Genomic DNA, 13,060 nt, shown 5'->3' with positions numbered 1-13,060 from the left:
GAGCAACATTGAAACCACACAAAATAGTACATAATGTAGAAGGTTTGTATCCCATTTCCATTAGCCCTTGATTTTTTCTTATTATTTTATTTTTAAGCCCCAAACTTCCTACCCACAACAACATTTTTGTTTATTTTATTAATTTCCTCTTGCTCTATTCTGGAGTTTGTTTCTTTCTCTTAAGGTTTGCTTTTTTTTTTTTTAATATTTGGTTCTAAATATAAGCTGCTGATTGTGCCAGTCGATTTTTTTCACTCTTTGTTGTATGATAGCCCCCTTTTTAGTTACTTCTACCAGAAGATCACTAGATCTGAGATGCTTATTATTCTTAACATTTTTATGGCATAAATACCACCCAAGAAGCCTTCCCAGAATGTATCTCCCAGAGGGTTTTAGATATGCTTATTTTTCAATTAACAAAACAGTAGGGAGGTGGGGCTTTTTGGATTTTTTTTTTCCTCTGCCTGGGGGTTCAGACTAGGTAGGGGCAGATAGGTGGGGGCCACCAAGTCTCTTCCAAATTCTGGAGTTGGAGTACTGAGAATGAAAGGGTTGAAAAAAATTCCTGTGACTTGAACTTTTTCATTGTTTTCCAATGAGGTTCATAATGGGGAGAGAGCCTTATTGGTCCAGGAGGAGGATGTGGCATCATGGAAGATCATCTGGAAACTTCCAAGTACAAAATCCAGATTACAATTCCTAATTTCCAGATGTATACACCACCTGTGCTCTATGGTTTCTGCTGGCTGCTCACAGAAACCTAGAAAAGTCTAGATCACCCAGGCCCCGTTTTCCTATGCACCTTCCCTACAGCTGAGATTATTAGGTTGTCTGCCTGACAGGCTAAACATTTGATCTTGTAGACGCCTTTGTTCTCTGGAATGCCCTTCCTCCCAGAGTCAGGCAGAAGTGAGTCTCTTGATTGTCAACGCTTCCACCTGGCCTACTTAAATGACTAGAAATGATTAAAATGCTGCTACTAATCAGTCAAGAAAAATTTACTAAGCACTTGCTACGTACAAGTCATTGTGCTAAGTGCTTGGGATACAAAAGAAAGGCAAAAAAAAATGTCAGAAAAAGTCTCTATTTTCAAGAAGCCCCATTCTAATTGAGGGAGAAAAACCCTCAAAGTTTTAAGCTTTGCAAAATGATTTCACAGATTGGATTATAGATTTAGAGTTTAAAGGGACTTCAAAGGACATCAAGTCTTTTTTCTTCTTTTTGGCAGGGCAATGAGGGTTAAATGACTTGCCCAGAGTTACACAGTTAGTGTCAAGTGTCTGAGGTCACATTTGAACTCAGGTCCTCCTGAATCCAGGGCCAGTGCTTTATCCACTGCGCCACCTAGCTGCCCCATCAAGTCTATTTTTAAAAAAAATTTATTCATTCATTCATTCATCTATCTATCTATCTATCTATCTATCGATTGATTATTTTGCGGGGCAATGGGGGTTAAGTGACTTGCCCAGGGTCACACGGCTAGTAAGTGTCAAGTGTCTGAGGCCAGATTTGAACTCAGGTTCTCCTGAATCCAGAGCCAGTGTTTTATCCACTGTGCTACCTAGCTGCCCCCATAAAGTCTATTTTAAAGATGAAGGCTGTGAGACCCTGGGCAAGTCACTTAACCCTCATTGCCCTGCCCCCTAAAAGATAAAGGAACTAAGGTCCCCCCAAAGTGAAGTGACTTGCCCAAGGTCACCCAGGTAGTTAGTGGTAGAACTGGTCTTCCAACCAACCAATGTTGCTTTATCCTGTGTCTAAAAACGGTCCTCATGACTCTGTCAGGCAGCTAATAGCAAGTACAGATATTATTACTAGTTATGCACATAACTATACACAGCAGGTTATATACAATGTTAATAGAATTTAATTGTAGAGAGGAAGGAATGAAAGGGGGTGTGTGTGTGTGTGTGTGTGTGTGTGTGTGTGTGTGTGTGTGTGTGTGTGTGTCTGGTGGAACCAGGAAAGGTCTCTGTAGAAAAGGGGATTTGACTGAGGCTTGAAAGAAGCCAGGGAAGTTAAGGAGTCTGAGATGAGAGTGGAGAGCATTCTAGGCATCAGCCTGTGCAAATACAGGCAGCTGAGAGATGGTGCGACCCATGTTTGTTTATGAATCAATACAGGACTTAGGTGGGCAGCTAGGTGGCGGTGTAGTGCACAGAGTGCTGGGTCTACAGTCAGAAGACTCATCTTCCCGAGTTCAAATCTGGTCTCAGACAATTACTATCTGTGTGACCCTGGGCAAGTCACTTAACCCTGTTTGTCTCAGTTTCCTCATTTGTAAAATGAGCTAGAGAAGGAAGTGCCAAATGACTCTAATATCTTTGTCATGAAAACCCCAAGTGGAGTCATGAACAGTCAAACACAACTGAAAAAACGATTGAACAACATAGGATATGTCTATAATCTATAGATATAGATCTGTGGTCTTTCCTCCCTCCCTCCTTTCCTCCTTCCCTTTTTCTCAACTGGCCAGCTCACTCCTCTTTAAGCAACCTGTGGCTTTCCACTCCTGGGGCTCTCCAGTGTCCCAGACAGTGTAGATAGGTTTCAATTTTTCTTCAGCTCAGAACTCCTGAGTTCAAATGGACTTCCACCAGCAGCAGAGACTGCAGGTGTGTGTAGCTTTAGCTGGCTGGCCAGCTGTGCATTTCTACATTTCTCTATGTTATACATGTGCTCAATGACCTTCTAAGTCATTGGTATACAGTATTCATATCCAATAGAAGCGAGAGACTGTAGTTACACATTTTCTCAAGCCAAATAGGTAACTCCCTTTCCTGTTCTATTTCTACTTCCCTTTGGCATCAGGTCCTGCTGCTTCTTCCTTCCCCCTCTGCTTTTTGGCTCTGGGTAACTGAGCAGCAGGATGAAAATAAATTGAATTCCACTCTGGACATTGGTTGGGGCTTTTACTATGTTTCAAATTTGTTGAGATTAAGAGGAGAAAGTCACAAGCAGAAGGGAAAACTCTGGGCACTCTGCTGGACTTTTGACTTTTAATTTGCCATCTGACCCAGAATGGAACAAAATTACTGTTAAAGTAGCTTGTAGTTAGCCAAACGTTTACTCTCCCACATCTGTGCTCGTCCATTTCCAGCTGCTTCAACAGTAAACTGCTCTATTCAGAGTAGGGTATCTCCTCTTCCTATAAATTACTAGAGAATGTCAGTCCCTGAGAAGCATGGGAAATGAGTAGGGATTCTTAGGCATGGAAAGGTGAGCTGCCATAATTGGGGGAGGGAGAAAATCCTTCAATAAATGATACCTCACAAAGTTTCAAGCTTTGCAAAATGTTTTCATAGATTGTTGGATTTCAAAGAGACTTCAAAAGCCATCAAATCTGTGAGTTTTTTTTTTTTGTGTGTGTGTGTGGGGGGGGCAATGAGGGTTAAGTGACTTGCCCAGGGTCACACAGCTAGTAAGTGTCAAGTGTCTGAGACTGGATTTGACCTCATGTCCTCCTGAATCCAGGGCTGGTGCTTTATCCCCTGTGCCACCTAGCTGCCCCATCAAGTCTGTTTTAAAAGTGAAGGAGCTAAGGTCCCCCAAAGTTAAGTGACTTTCCCAAGGTCACCCATCTAGTAAGTGTTCCCAGTATATGACTGTCTCTAATAAACCTATTATTACTCACAATCCTCTCAAGTAGCTAATATCAAATGCAGATATTATTACTCCATTTTATAAATGATAAGTATGAAATCATCCCTTGCTTTAAAATGAGCATGCTGGTAAAACATATAAAACAAGATAACAATGTCCATTCTAAGTAGCTGCAACCAGAGCCTAGACTAGGGAGGAAAAGACAAGCTGCTTCCTATGATGCAACATGCAGGATGAATATAGATGTTCTTAAATTTTACTTTACATAAATGCATCTATTTTTTTTTTGCAGGGCAATGAGGGTTAAGTGACTTGCCCAGGGTCACACAGCTAGTAAGTGTCAAGTATCTGAGACAGGATTTGAACTCAAGTCCTGCTGAATCCAGGGCTGGTGCTTTATCCACTGCTCCATCTAGCTGCCCCCCAAATGCATCTATTTTAGTGCCATAAAATTCTTTTTTATGCAGATATTTTGTGGTAAGTCACAGATTGGGTTACAGCAAAGTTTCAAAGTCTCTGTAGGACAGTATGGTCCTAGAGGCAGTGGTATTTTTAAACTTTTCCCAGGGTAAACAAACGTTTTGGCCTGGCTCTGAATGTGACGTATACAAAACACATATTTAGCAACATATTGATGTATCTTTAACAATCACAAAATACTTTCCAAATATCATCTAATTTAAAATGTTAGTGTACCCATTTTGGAGATCAAGAAACAGATACAATGCTGAACTGAACTGGCAGATGAACCTAGATACTTGGATCCTGGACCAAAAGTCTAGCAACTAGACAATGAGTGAATCAGAGAGGTGTGAACTGGCATACTCAAAGATAAGAGCATCAGAGGAACAAACATGATATTGTAGTAAACCCTTTGGACTTGCAATCAGAAGTATAGGTTTGAGTATCAATTCCACTGCTTCTTAGCATAATCCACATGTAAGGCAAGTCATTTAGCCTTTCTGAGTCTTGATTCTCTTCATCCATAAAATGGATTTGGCAGTACTTCATGGAATTGCTTTTAGGAAAATTTTGTTTAACTGTAAAAACTATATATTATAAGCCATTTTTTTCTTCAGGGCACAAATTAATAAATCCAGAAGACAGGTATAAAAAAGTGGCATGTGTAATAGTTAACAATTGAATAGCAGCTTAGAGTTTCCAAAGCACTTTTCTAATCTGTTAGCTGTATTTCAAACATTTAGTCCTTACAACAACCCATTAATAAATGCTTCTTTCCTTCCAGCAGTCAAAAGAGACATTATTCATCAGATAATATATGGTGAAGAAAATGTGGTTAAATGTCTTGCCCCAATGTCATAAATCTTGGGTCAACAAGGCCAGATCTTCAGTTTCTTAGGACTGTGTCTTTTTTTCCATCCTATCACTATCATTCTTTGATGGCCTTCACTGATTTAAACCCAAATTACATTCTTAGTCAGATTTCTTAAGCCTTATCAGAGAAGAATGGTTTGGTAGTTAAAGCATTTCACTTAAAGAGTCAGGAAGACCTGTATTCACATCTTGCTATAGACATGTTCTAGTTGACTCTGAGCAAGTCACAAGGATAATAGAAGCATCTCCCTTATAGGGTTGGTATGAGGTTTGAATGAAATAATGTATGTAAAGTGCTTGGCAGGTCTTAAAGTGCCATACAAATGTTAACTATATTTATTTTTGAGGTGCAGATGAAGAAATTGAGATGTACAAAGACTAAATGAGTTATCTGAAGTCATTTAGTCAATAGCTATGACTTGAAACTGGTCTTCTGACTCCAAATGAAGTGTTCTTTCTATAGTTTCTCCATAATGAAGACAAGTAGGATTATGGGGTCTAGTTCCATGGGAAGGAAGGATAACTTAAAGTAATCATAACCCATTTCATATAGTACTTTTTTGACATATAACGTATGTTTTCTATGTTATTACATTTAGATATACCAGATATATTCTAATACATATAACTTAGTATTTTAAATCCTTACTTTTCCTTTTTTTATAAACAGGAAGTTTTTTGATATAGGTAAATAACTGTTTTATAAATAACATATACATATCAATTTATATAAATAATATCTTTGACAAATTTAGTTTAAATATAATTAATATATAAACAAGACCTAAATAACTCATATGTGCACAACATATATATTTATTTGTGTGTATATAGACACACACACACACATATATGTATCCTTTACCCTTACGGCATACCACCTTCTTTTTTTCTTTCAGGTTAAACACTTTTATTTATATTTTTCTGTTCCAATCTCTATCCCTCCTTCCATCCCTCCCCTTAACCCTTCCCGAGGCAGCAAACAATCCGATATGGGTTATACGTATATGAGCATGCATGCTTTACATACATTTTCTCATCTGAGTCTGACAACAACCCAGTGATGAGACTTCTAGGGGGACAGAGTGCTAGACTTGGAATCAGAAAGATCTAAGTTAATTTCTTCCCTGATGTTTACTAGCTGTGTGACCCTAGGCAACTCTCTTGGAGCCATCTTTCTTATCTGTAAAACAAAGGGTTTAGGTTGATTCAAAGGCCTCTATGGTTCCTTTTAGCTCTAAATATATGGTCCTAAGAGTAAATGCTGGAGAAGGAAATGGTAAACCACTCCAGTATCTCTGCCAAGAAAACTCCAAATGGGGTCACAAAGTGACTCCAAATGGGGTCAACAATAAGTGCTATTATTAAGATTATTATTCCCATTTTTTCAGATGAAGTAAGTAAATTTAGTCATCTAAAAAAAGATTACTAGACTTGATCATAGTCAGGTAATGACAGAAATGAAAGAGAATATGAACCCTAACTCATGGTTAACTGTAAAACTATATATTATATTTAGCCATTTTTTACAGAGTTTTCAAATGTTGTCTCCTAATACCATCTGGCATTTTATTTTTAGGCAAAAAAAAAATCTGAAAAAGACCTTACTAATCCCCCCCTTTTTTTTTCATTTTTGCCATTCACCTCTTTTGAGATTGCACATCAAAGCTACTTTGGGGTCATAAATCTGGGGACTTCTTTGTGTAATATAAGCATAAAAAGTGCCATCAATGGATTGGTTTGCCAAAATCCAAATTCCTAGCTATAGATAGGTCCCGATAAGTGCAAATCATGAATCCTAAGAAATGACTGCATGTATATTATTCAAAAGTCATAATTATGTAACATATGGGAATTGGTTCCAATCCAATGGAAATATGAGGTGTGAATCCAAATAATGTGACCATTATGACTAGTCAGGACCGACTTGTACTGAGATTCAAGAAAAATGGAAAGAGGGGAATGGACTTTAACATCAAAATTTTAGTCAGTCCTGAAAAACCTATAGCTATTTTTTAGCCAAAGTCTTTGTAATACCTGGTCTTTTTGTTTTGCTACTAAAAACATATGTGAAATAGAACTCAAGTTAAAATATTGAGAAATTAGCCCAGACTAGTGGTTTGCAGTAACACTTGGGGTTATAATTATTACAAAAGGGCAGAGAGATGTATCTATTTTTTGAGAAATGGATTTAAAAAATTCTTTCAAATATGCAGATTTTCTCTTTAAATGTAATAATTTTCCAAACACTGAAATTTCTCTCCATAAACCTAACTATTATGGCTTAATTTCTACAAGGTTGTTTCTGACCTTCTTAAAACCAAATTGAGGGGAAGCTAGATGGCACAGTGGATAAAGAACCCATCCTGGATTCAGGAGGACCTGAGTTCAAATCCGACCTCAGACACTTGACACTTACTAGCTGTGTGACCCTGGGCAAGTCACTTAACCCCCATTGCTCCGCAAAAAACCCCAACAAATTGAAGGCAAAGATGGAGCAAGAAAGTACAAAAATGAGTCAAAATCATAAGCCTAATTCAGGAGAATATAATTGGAGGGAGAGAGGGGAGAAGAGATTTGATTGCAACAAAGGTATTTTGGGTGGGAGGAGGGTTGTGGTTAAAAGAAAGGATTAAATTAGGAGAAGACATCTTTAAAAAAAAAACTATCTCAAATATCTCCAGAGCTGTGACATAGAAGAAGGGTTGGACATTCTGTGTGACTTCAGAGGTTAAAATGACCAATGAGTAGAAGTTACTGGGAGGAGACTCCTAGCCCAATTTAAGGAATAACCTTATAATTAGAACTGTCCAAAATTACAATGGACTGGCTGGCTCACAAAACATTGTATATACATGTGTTCAGAAGGAGCAAAAAATGTTTTCACTAGAACAATAGTATCTTGACAATTGCATGGGAACTAGATTATGAAAAAAATACTAAGGAAAATAGAAGGTGGGAATAAGGAGCTGGACAAAAGATCTTAATAATTTTGGTTTGCTTAAATATTGTGTATCAACCTACTGAATTTCATATGATATGCTCAGACAGTAAAGTAAAAACAATTAACTCCCTTATACATAGTCATCATATGTAATCTTAATTATTTCTAAGCTAGGGCAGAGTTCAATACATAGTAACAAATCAGGATGCTTTTTATCTCTTCACCTGGCTCTGAGGACCACAGTTTTAGAGATAGAAAGTACCTTTTTTACAGATGAGGAAACTGAGGCCCAAAGAAGTGGGGTGACTGTCTCAAGGCCACACAGCTAGTAGTATACAACAGAACTGAGGATTTACTTTTCAAAGAACAGAGTAAAAACTGGGAGGGAGCATGCATATTTTCTTTGATTTTTCTTTCCCATTTTAGAGATGTCCCCTCAAAAATAAGGTACAAAAATAAATTAAAGAAGCCGCCACCATCCTGCCTCCTGTATATAAGTAGGTGAATAAACTCTTCTTAACTTCAACTATTTGTTACTTCCAGCCACGTGGCTCACACCCCAGTCTCTTTGCAAGTGTTTGGGACGTGCCTACTCCCAAGGAAAAGGATGGCCTATGGCTACGTTTTTAAATCCTTGCTGTTTATTGTGTAACAGCCAATGCCGGGTCCTTGGCTAGGTAGTAGTAGCTGGAGAACACCAGCAGGGAAGAAGTGAGAGGTAGTACTTAAAAAAAACCCAAAAACCAAAAAAACTTTCATAGGGCAACGCTGGGAGGCTTAGTAGTCGGTGCAGAGAATACATGCACCCCTCCTCCTGGGCAGCCTTTTGTCAAAAATACCTGAGGTTCATAACTGTATGGCGCCATAATTAAAAAGCAGAGAAAGGGACGCGAGTACTTACAGCGTCTGCCTTCTCAATTAGCTCGATCAGCACAATTAGCAGCAGACACCTACACGAGAGAAGGTGGGAGAAAGACACATTTTTAAAAAGGGGGGGTTTCTCAAAATGAATACATCTAAGTCTAATGGAAGTGAGAGGGCGGAGGGAAAAGGTCTTACCGCCAAAGGGCAAGTCTGGCACTTGGGTATATGGTGCTACCCATTCTCTCAACGGGTCCTGCCCCTCCGGGCCCCGGAACGCCGACCCCCCTGGGCCACTGGAGCAACTCCTGCTCTCAGGAATGGCGAGCCCTTTTAGCCTGAAAGCAGATACCAAGAAAGAAAATACACAACGAAGAGGTTGGCATCACGGTTCTTTTTCTCTCTTCCCTACCTGGCACTCGTGCAAAGGGAGGAGGGAGAGGTAGTGCTGGCAGCCCAGAATGCCGGTGCCTCTCCATCCCCTCCTGCACAGGATCTTCCTGGACCTGGGACTTGAATTTCCCTCTTTAGGTGAGAACTGCGGCGGTGAAGGGGAGAACCCTTTACTCTTAGGCAGCGATGTCTCATATGGAGCCAAAGAAATCTGCCTTTCCTCTCCCTACCTCCCTCCTTCCTTCCCAGCCCAAACTCGGAGAGAGCTGCACGCTGGGCTCCCTGTTCCTTCAAAGCTCTAACCCTCCCATCCCCGGGGCTCAGCGCCCCCACATCTCCTCCGCGGGGCCACACTCACCTTTCCAGGCCAGGACTCAGGGGCTGTTGGGTGCAGGCATTTCCCTTTTCAGAAGTGAGTCTCCAAGTGGAAGTGGCAGGCAAAAGCCAGAGATACACAAACACAGGGAGCGCACTCTCCTCTCCCCACCCCACCCCCCTCCTCCGCCTCTCCTCTCCGGGTTCCCTGAGGTCCCTCCCCTACCCGCGAAGCCCTGGCTTCAGAAGCCGGGAGAGAGGGAGAGCTCCCAGCTCCGTGCGTTCTAGCCAAGGACCCTAGCGGGGCCGGCGGGGAGGCTCGGGAAGCTGAAGGCTTTAAAAGAATAGCAACATTGACTTCTTTACTTACCAGCATAAGCCTTCTCTCTTTCTCTCTCTCTGGCTCTCTCCCTTCCTCTCTCCCCCTGTCTCTCATACACGCACAGAGTAGGGTCCTCCCATTTGAAACGCCGCCCGCGCACTCCAAAGGGGAGGGAACAGCGCCAACAAATTAGGGGAGCTACGCGATCTGCTCTAAGTCTCTGACTCTGGAGGAGCTGGCGCAGAGCAGAAGCGCCGGGGACGATGTGGAGTGAGCACGCACCGGCTCCCCGGGAGTGAACGCGCCAGCCTCCCGCCCAGGGACTCCGCGGCACACCCGGCTAGGGAACTGTGCCTCGCCCGCTGGGGGTCGGTGCCGAGTCCGAGCTGAGCAGTCCGCTACCGGGGCTATCCCGGGAGCTGGAGGAGGATGAGCCCACAGCCACTTGTGTGGCTGCTGCCGCTGCTGCTGGTCGCCCTCCTGCTCAACGAGGAGCGGAGTAAAGCAGCTGCAAAGGTGAGTACTGTACAGGCGTTCCCCCCCGCCCCGCAGCCCCTCCTGCCCCTGCTCACCCCAGCCCCTGCCGCCCAGTCCCTTTGTCCGCCTCCCTCCCTTGGCTGATTTCGGGCCGGGAGCCTCGGGATCACTGACCCGGGAACTTCTCTTTGGGCCAACGTGCCACCATGCAAGGTGGATTTCTCTGGGCCGTTCTCTGGGCTCGGATCTGCTCTGTAGGCTGAGAGTGCATCCATTACAGACCGTTCTTTGTTTTAGTTAGGCAGGAGATAGTTTAGGGAACTCATCTGGGTGTTCGTGGTGGGAGCCAAAGGGAAGGAAGCAATCAGCTTAGCGCTTACTGTTGTGGGTTAAATCGGGGCTAGGAACCCAAATGAAATTTACATGGACATCATTTCGGCGCAGACTGTATGGAAGAATTATTCACCTGCATGGAGTCCCTGGATCCCCAACAAGCTGTAAACTGGTGTACACACACCACACGCACTCAACCAGCCCCCCCACACACATGTGCATGTGAGTCGCCTTGGGCGTGTGTTTCCCTCGTTATCCAGGAGACTCTGCTGGTTGATGCTGGAACCAGTTCTGGGCCATTTGCCTGGAAACAGCTGTATCTTTGCTTTCCCACGGCTTTTCTATTGCTGAAGCACGCTCAAGTACAGAAAAAGTAGAACTTACTTAGAGTTGTTCATTTAAACTGGTAAAAGAGCAGACTGCAATTTCTGCTTTTAAATATCCCCCCCCCCTTTTTGAGAACCAAATTTATATTTATGTTTGAAACCAAAGTGAAACCATACCTCATTGTTCTATGTGCAAATTGTTTTCCTACTTTTCATTTCCTCTGGCGATGTGCTTGGCCAGAAGGAATTTGGGAAATCGTTTTTTGTAAAGTGTGCAAAAGCCAAAGCTTCCTCTACTGGCAAGGCCCCTGAGATGGAGATGGTTCTCCTCATCCCTCTTTTTTTCTTCTTCTCCCAAACAAAATAAAAGCTTCAGCCATTTGCAAGTATCTTAAGCCAAATAAAGAGCCCTTTAGAATGTTCAGTGACAAACACATTTAAAATTTTTCTCATGTAATTTAGAAATACTTTTACTAGCTGTCAGATCTTCCCCCCTCCCTTCCGCGGTATCTTTTTCCTTCATGCCATTCATCTAAGGGCTGTTTTTTTGAGGGGTGGGGAGAGATGGGGACTTACCTTCTTTAAGCTAAAACTGCCTCCTTCTATACCAGTTAACTCTTTACAGTCATTGTAATTAAATGTCACTTCTCAAAGTAAACTAGTAATATGTATGCCTTTTTTAAAAAAAAGCATTTGAAAGTTCTCAGATGCTTCATTATTGGATGTTGAAGAGTCTAATAATGATCATGCCAAGTCACTAGCTTTCTGAACATTTAGACTGTTTTTCCCAATCCAGTGTCTGGTCCAGTACAAGGTTGGATTAGGTGCTTACATGCTTTTTAGTTGATAGATGCTTGTATTTTAAGAAGGCAGAAAGAAGTCCTCTTTCCTTTGGATAACATTCATCTGTTGGTTTCAGTTCTGACTCAAGAATGTTGTCCCAAGGATTGCCTACATTGCAAAGATTGCCTTAGTATGAGGGCAAATCAAAGAAGGCCCTGTATTTGGAAATGTACTAATCATTTATTTTTATTCAGATATTCTGATTACTCACCTGAGCAAACTTGAATTGGTTTTAGCTGACTTAGTTTTAGAAGCCCAGGATCTTTTGAAATTTATGTGACATTTAAAGGCATAGCTTTGTATCCCTAGTGCCCAGCCCAGTCCCTGGCATATAATGGGTATTAATAAATGCCTGTTCACTGAATGAAAGAAGATTCCACTTGGGGGCCCTTGTTGACATTTATTAAAATGAAAGTAACAGTATTATCATTATTATGATTATTAAGAACCCACATTTGACCATTGTTCATTGGATATCAAATTCCCAGTGCCAAGATACTCCCTGATACAATGTGGTATGGGGCAAAGCTAGAGGATACAAAAACCTTACATCTATGACATATAATTTGCATTTAGTCCCTATCACAACTAATAGCAATCAGGCTTTTCTAGCCATTTACCAGTTGGGTGACTTTGGAAAAGTCATTTATACTCTTTTCCAGCCTCAGTTTTATTGCATTTCAAGTCAAGATAAGTCCTGCTCTGCCTATTTCACAGTATTGTATCAAATTAAATGCATTATCATAATCAAGAGTTCATGGGGTCATAGATTTAGAACTGGAAAGGACCTTTGTTTTTCACATTAACAATTTCCCTCTTATTTTGCAAATGGCATACTTTTGTTTGCAGGAAAAAATGCCCACATTAATATTTTAAATTTCTGCTCTGACCTAACTTTTCTTTTTGAAGTTACCTTAGTGACAGAAGACCAAACAAAACTTCATGCCTATAATATTTATCACTAACATTAATCTTAAATCTCAGTAGTTTAATTTATGCTGATCTGAATAACTTGTTCTAGTTCTTCCATGAGTTCTGTTACTAGTAACAGGCATCCTCTGGTACTGCTGCTATGATACTCCCCAACAAGTATCTCAGGGCCAGGCGTGGGGATGACTATTTCTCAGGTTGGGTTTATCTGCCCAGAAATAGTGGAGTCTTCTCTATTCATTAGCTACCATTCATGAAATCTGAAGAATTTGAGCTTAGATTAAAAGAATCTAGATCTTTATACAGGTATGTACCACTTGCTACTGGAAATATTTTTGGATTCCATTGAGAAGGTAGGTCCCTGATTCTTTTTTGTTG

General features: G+C 41.2%; 2 protein-coding genes across 3 annotated transcripts in view; one reads left to right on the top strand and one right to left on the bottom strand.

Moving 5' to 3' along the window:
- The window catches only part of COL4A2 (collagen type IV alpha 2 chain), a 294,543-nt gene extending 284,620 nt beyond the window's left edge, over positions 1-9,923 (bottom strand). Inside the window, exons 1-3 of one of the 2 annotated variants that reach the window (XM_043992105.1) lie at positions 9,822-9,923; positions 8,942-9,081; positions 8,784-8,832 (exon numbers count right to left, since the gene is read on the bottom strand). In XM_043992105.1, the coding sequence (XP_043848040.1) occupies positions 8,784-8,832; positions 8,942-8,985 (93 nt within the window). In that variant the 5' untranslated portion in view covers positions 8,986-9,081; positions 9,822-9,923. Of the gene's footprint in view, positions 1-8,783; positions 8,833-8,941; positions 9,082-9,494; positions 9,620-9,821 lie in introns of those variants that run through there. The other variant, XM_043992106.1, reaches the window with a different exon arrangement.
- A 58-nt stretch (positions 9,924-9,981) lies between these two features.
- The window catches only part of COL4A1 (collagen type IV alpha 1 chain), a 217,974-nt gene continuing 214,895 nt past the window's right edge, over positions 9,982-13,060 (top strand). Inside the window, exon 1 of the mRNA XM_043992107.1 lies at positions 9,982-10,289. Within this exon, the coding sequence (XP_043848042.1) occupies positions 10,203-10,289 (87 nt within the window). The 5' untranslated portion in view covers positions 9,982-10,202. The remainder of the gene's footprint in view (positions 10,290-13,060) is intronic.

The sequence above is a fragment of the Dromiciops gliroides genome, chromosome 3, assembly GCF_019393635.1.
Source record: "Dromiciops gliroides isolate mDroGli1 chromosome 3, mDroGli1.pri, whole genome shotgun sequence".
Lineage (NCBI taxonomy): Eukaryota > Metazoa > Chordata > Mammalia > Microbiotheria > Microbiotheriidae > Dromiciops > Dromiciops gliroides.
The sequence above is the reverse complement of the archived record's forward strand: the minus strand, read 5'-3'. Positions and strand labels throughout refer to the sequence as shown.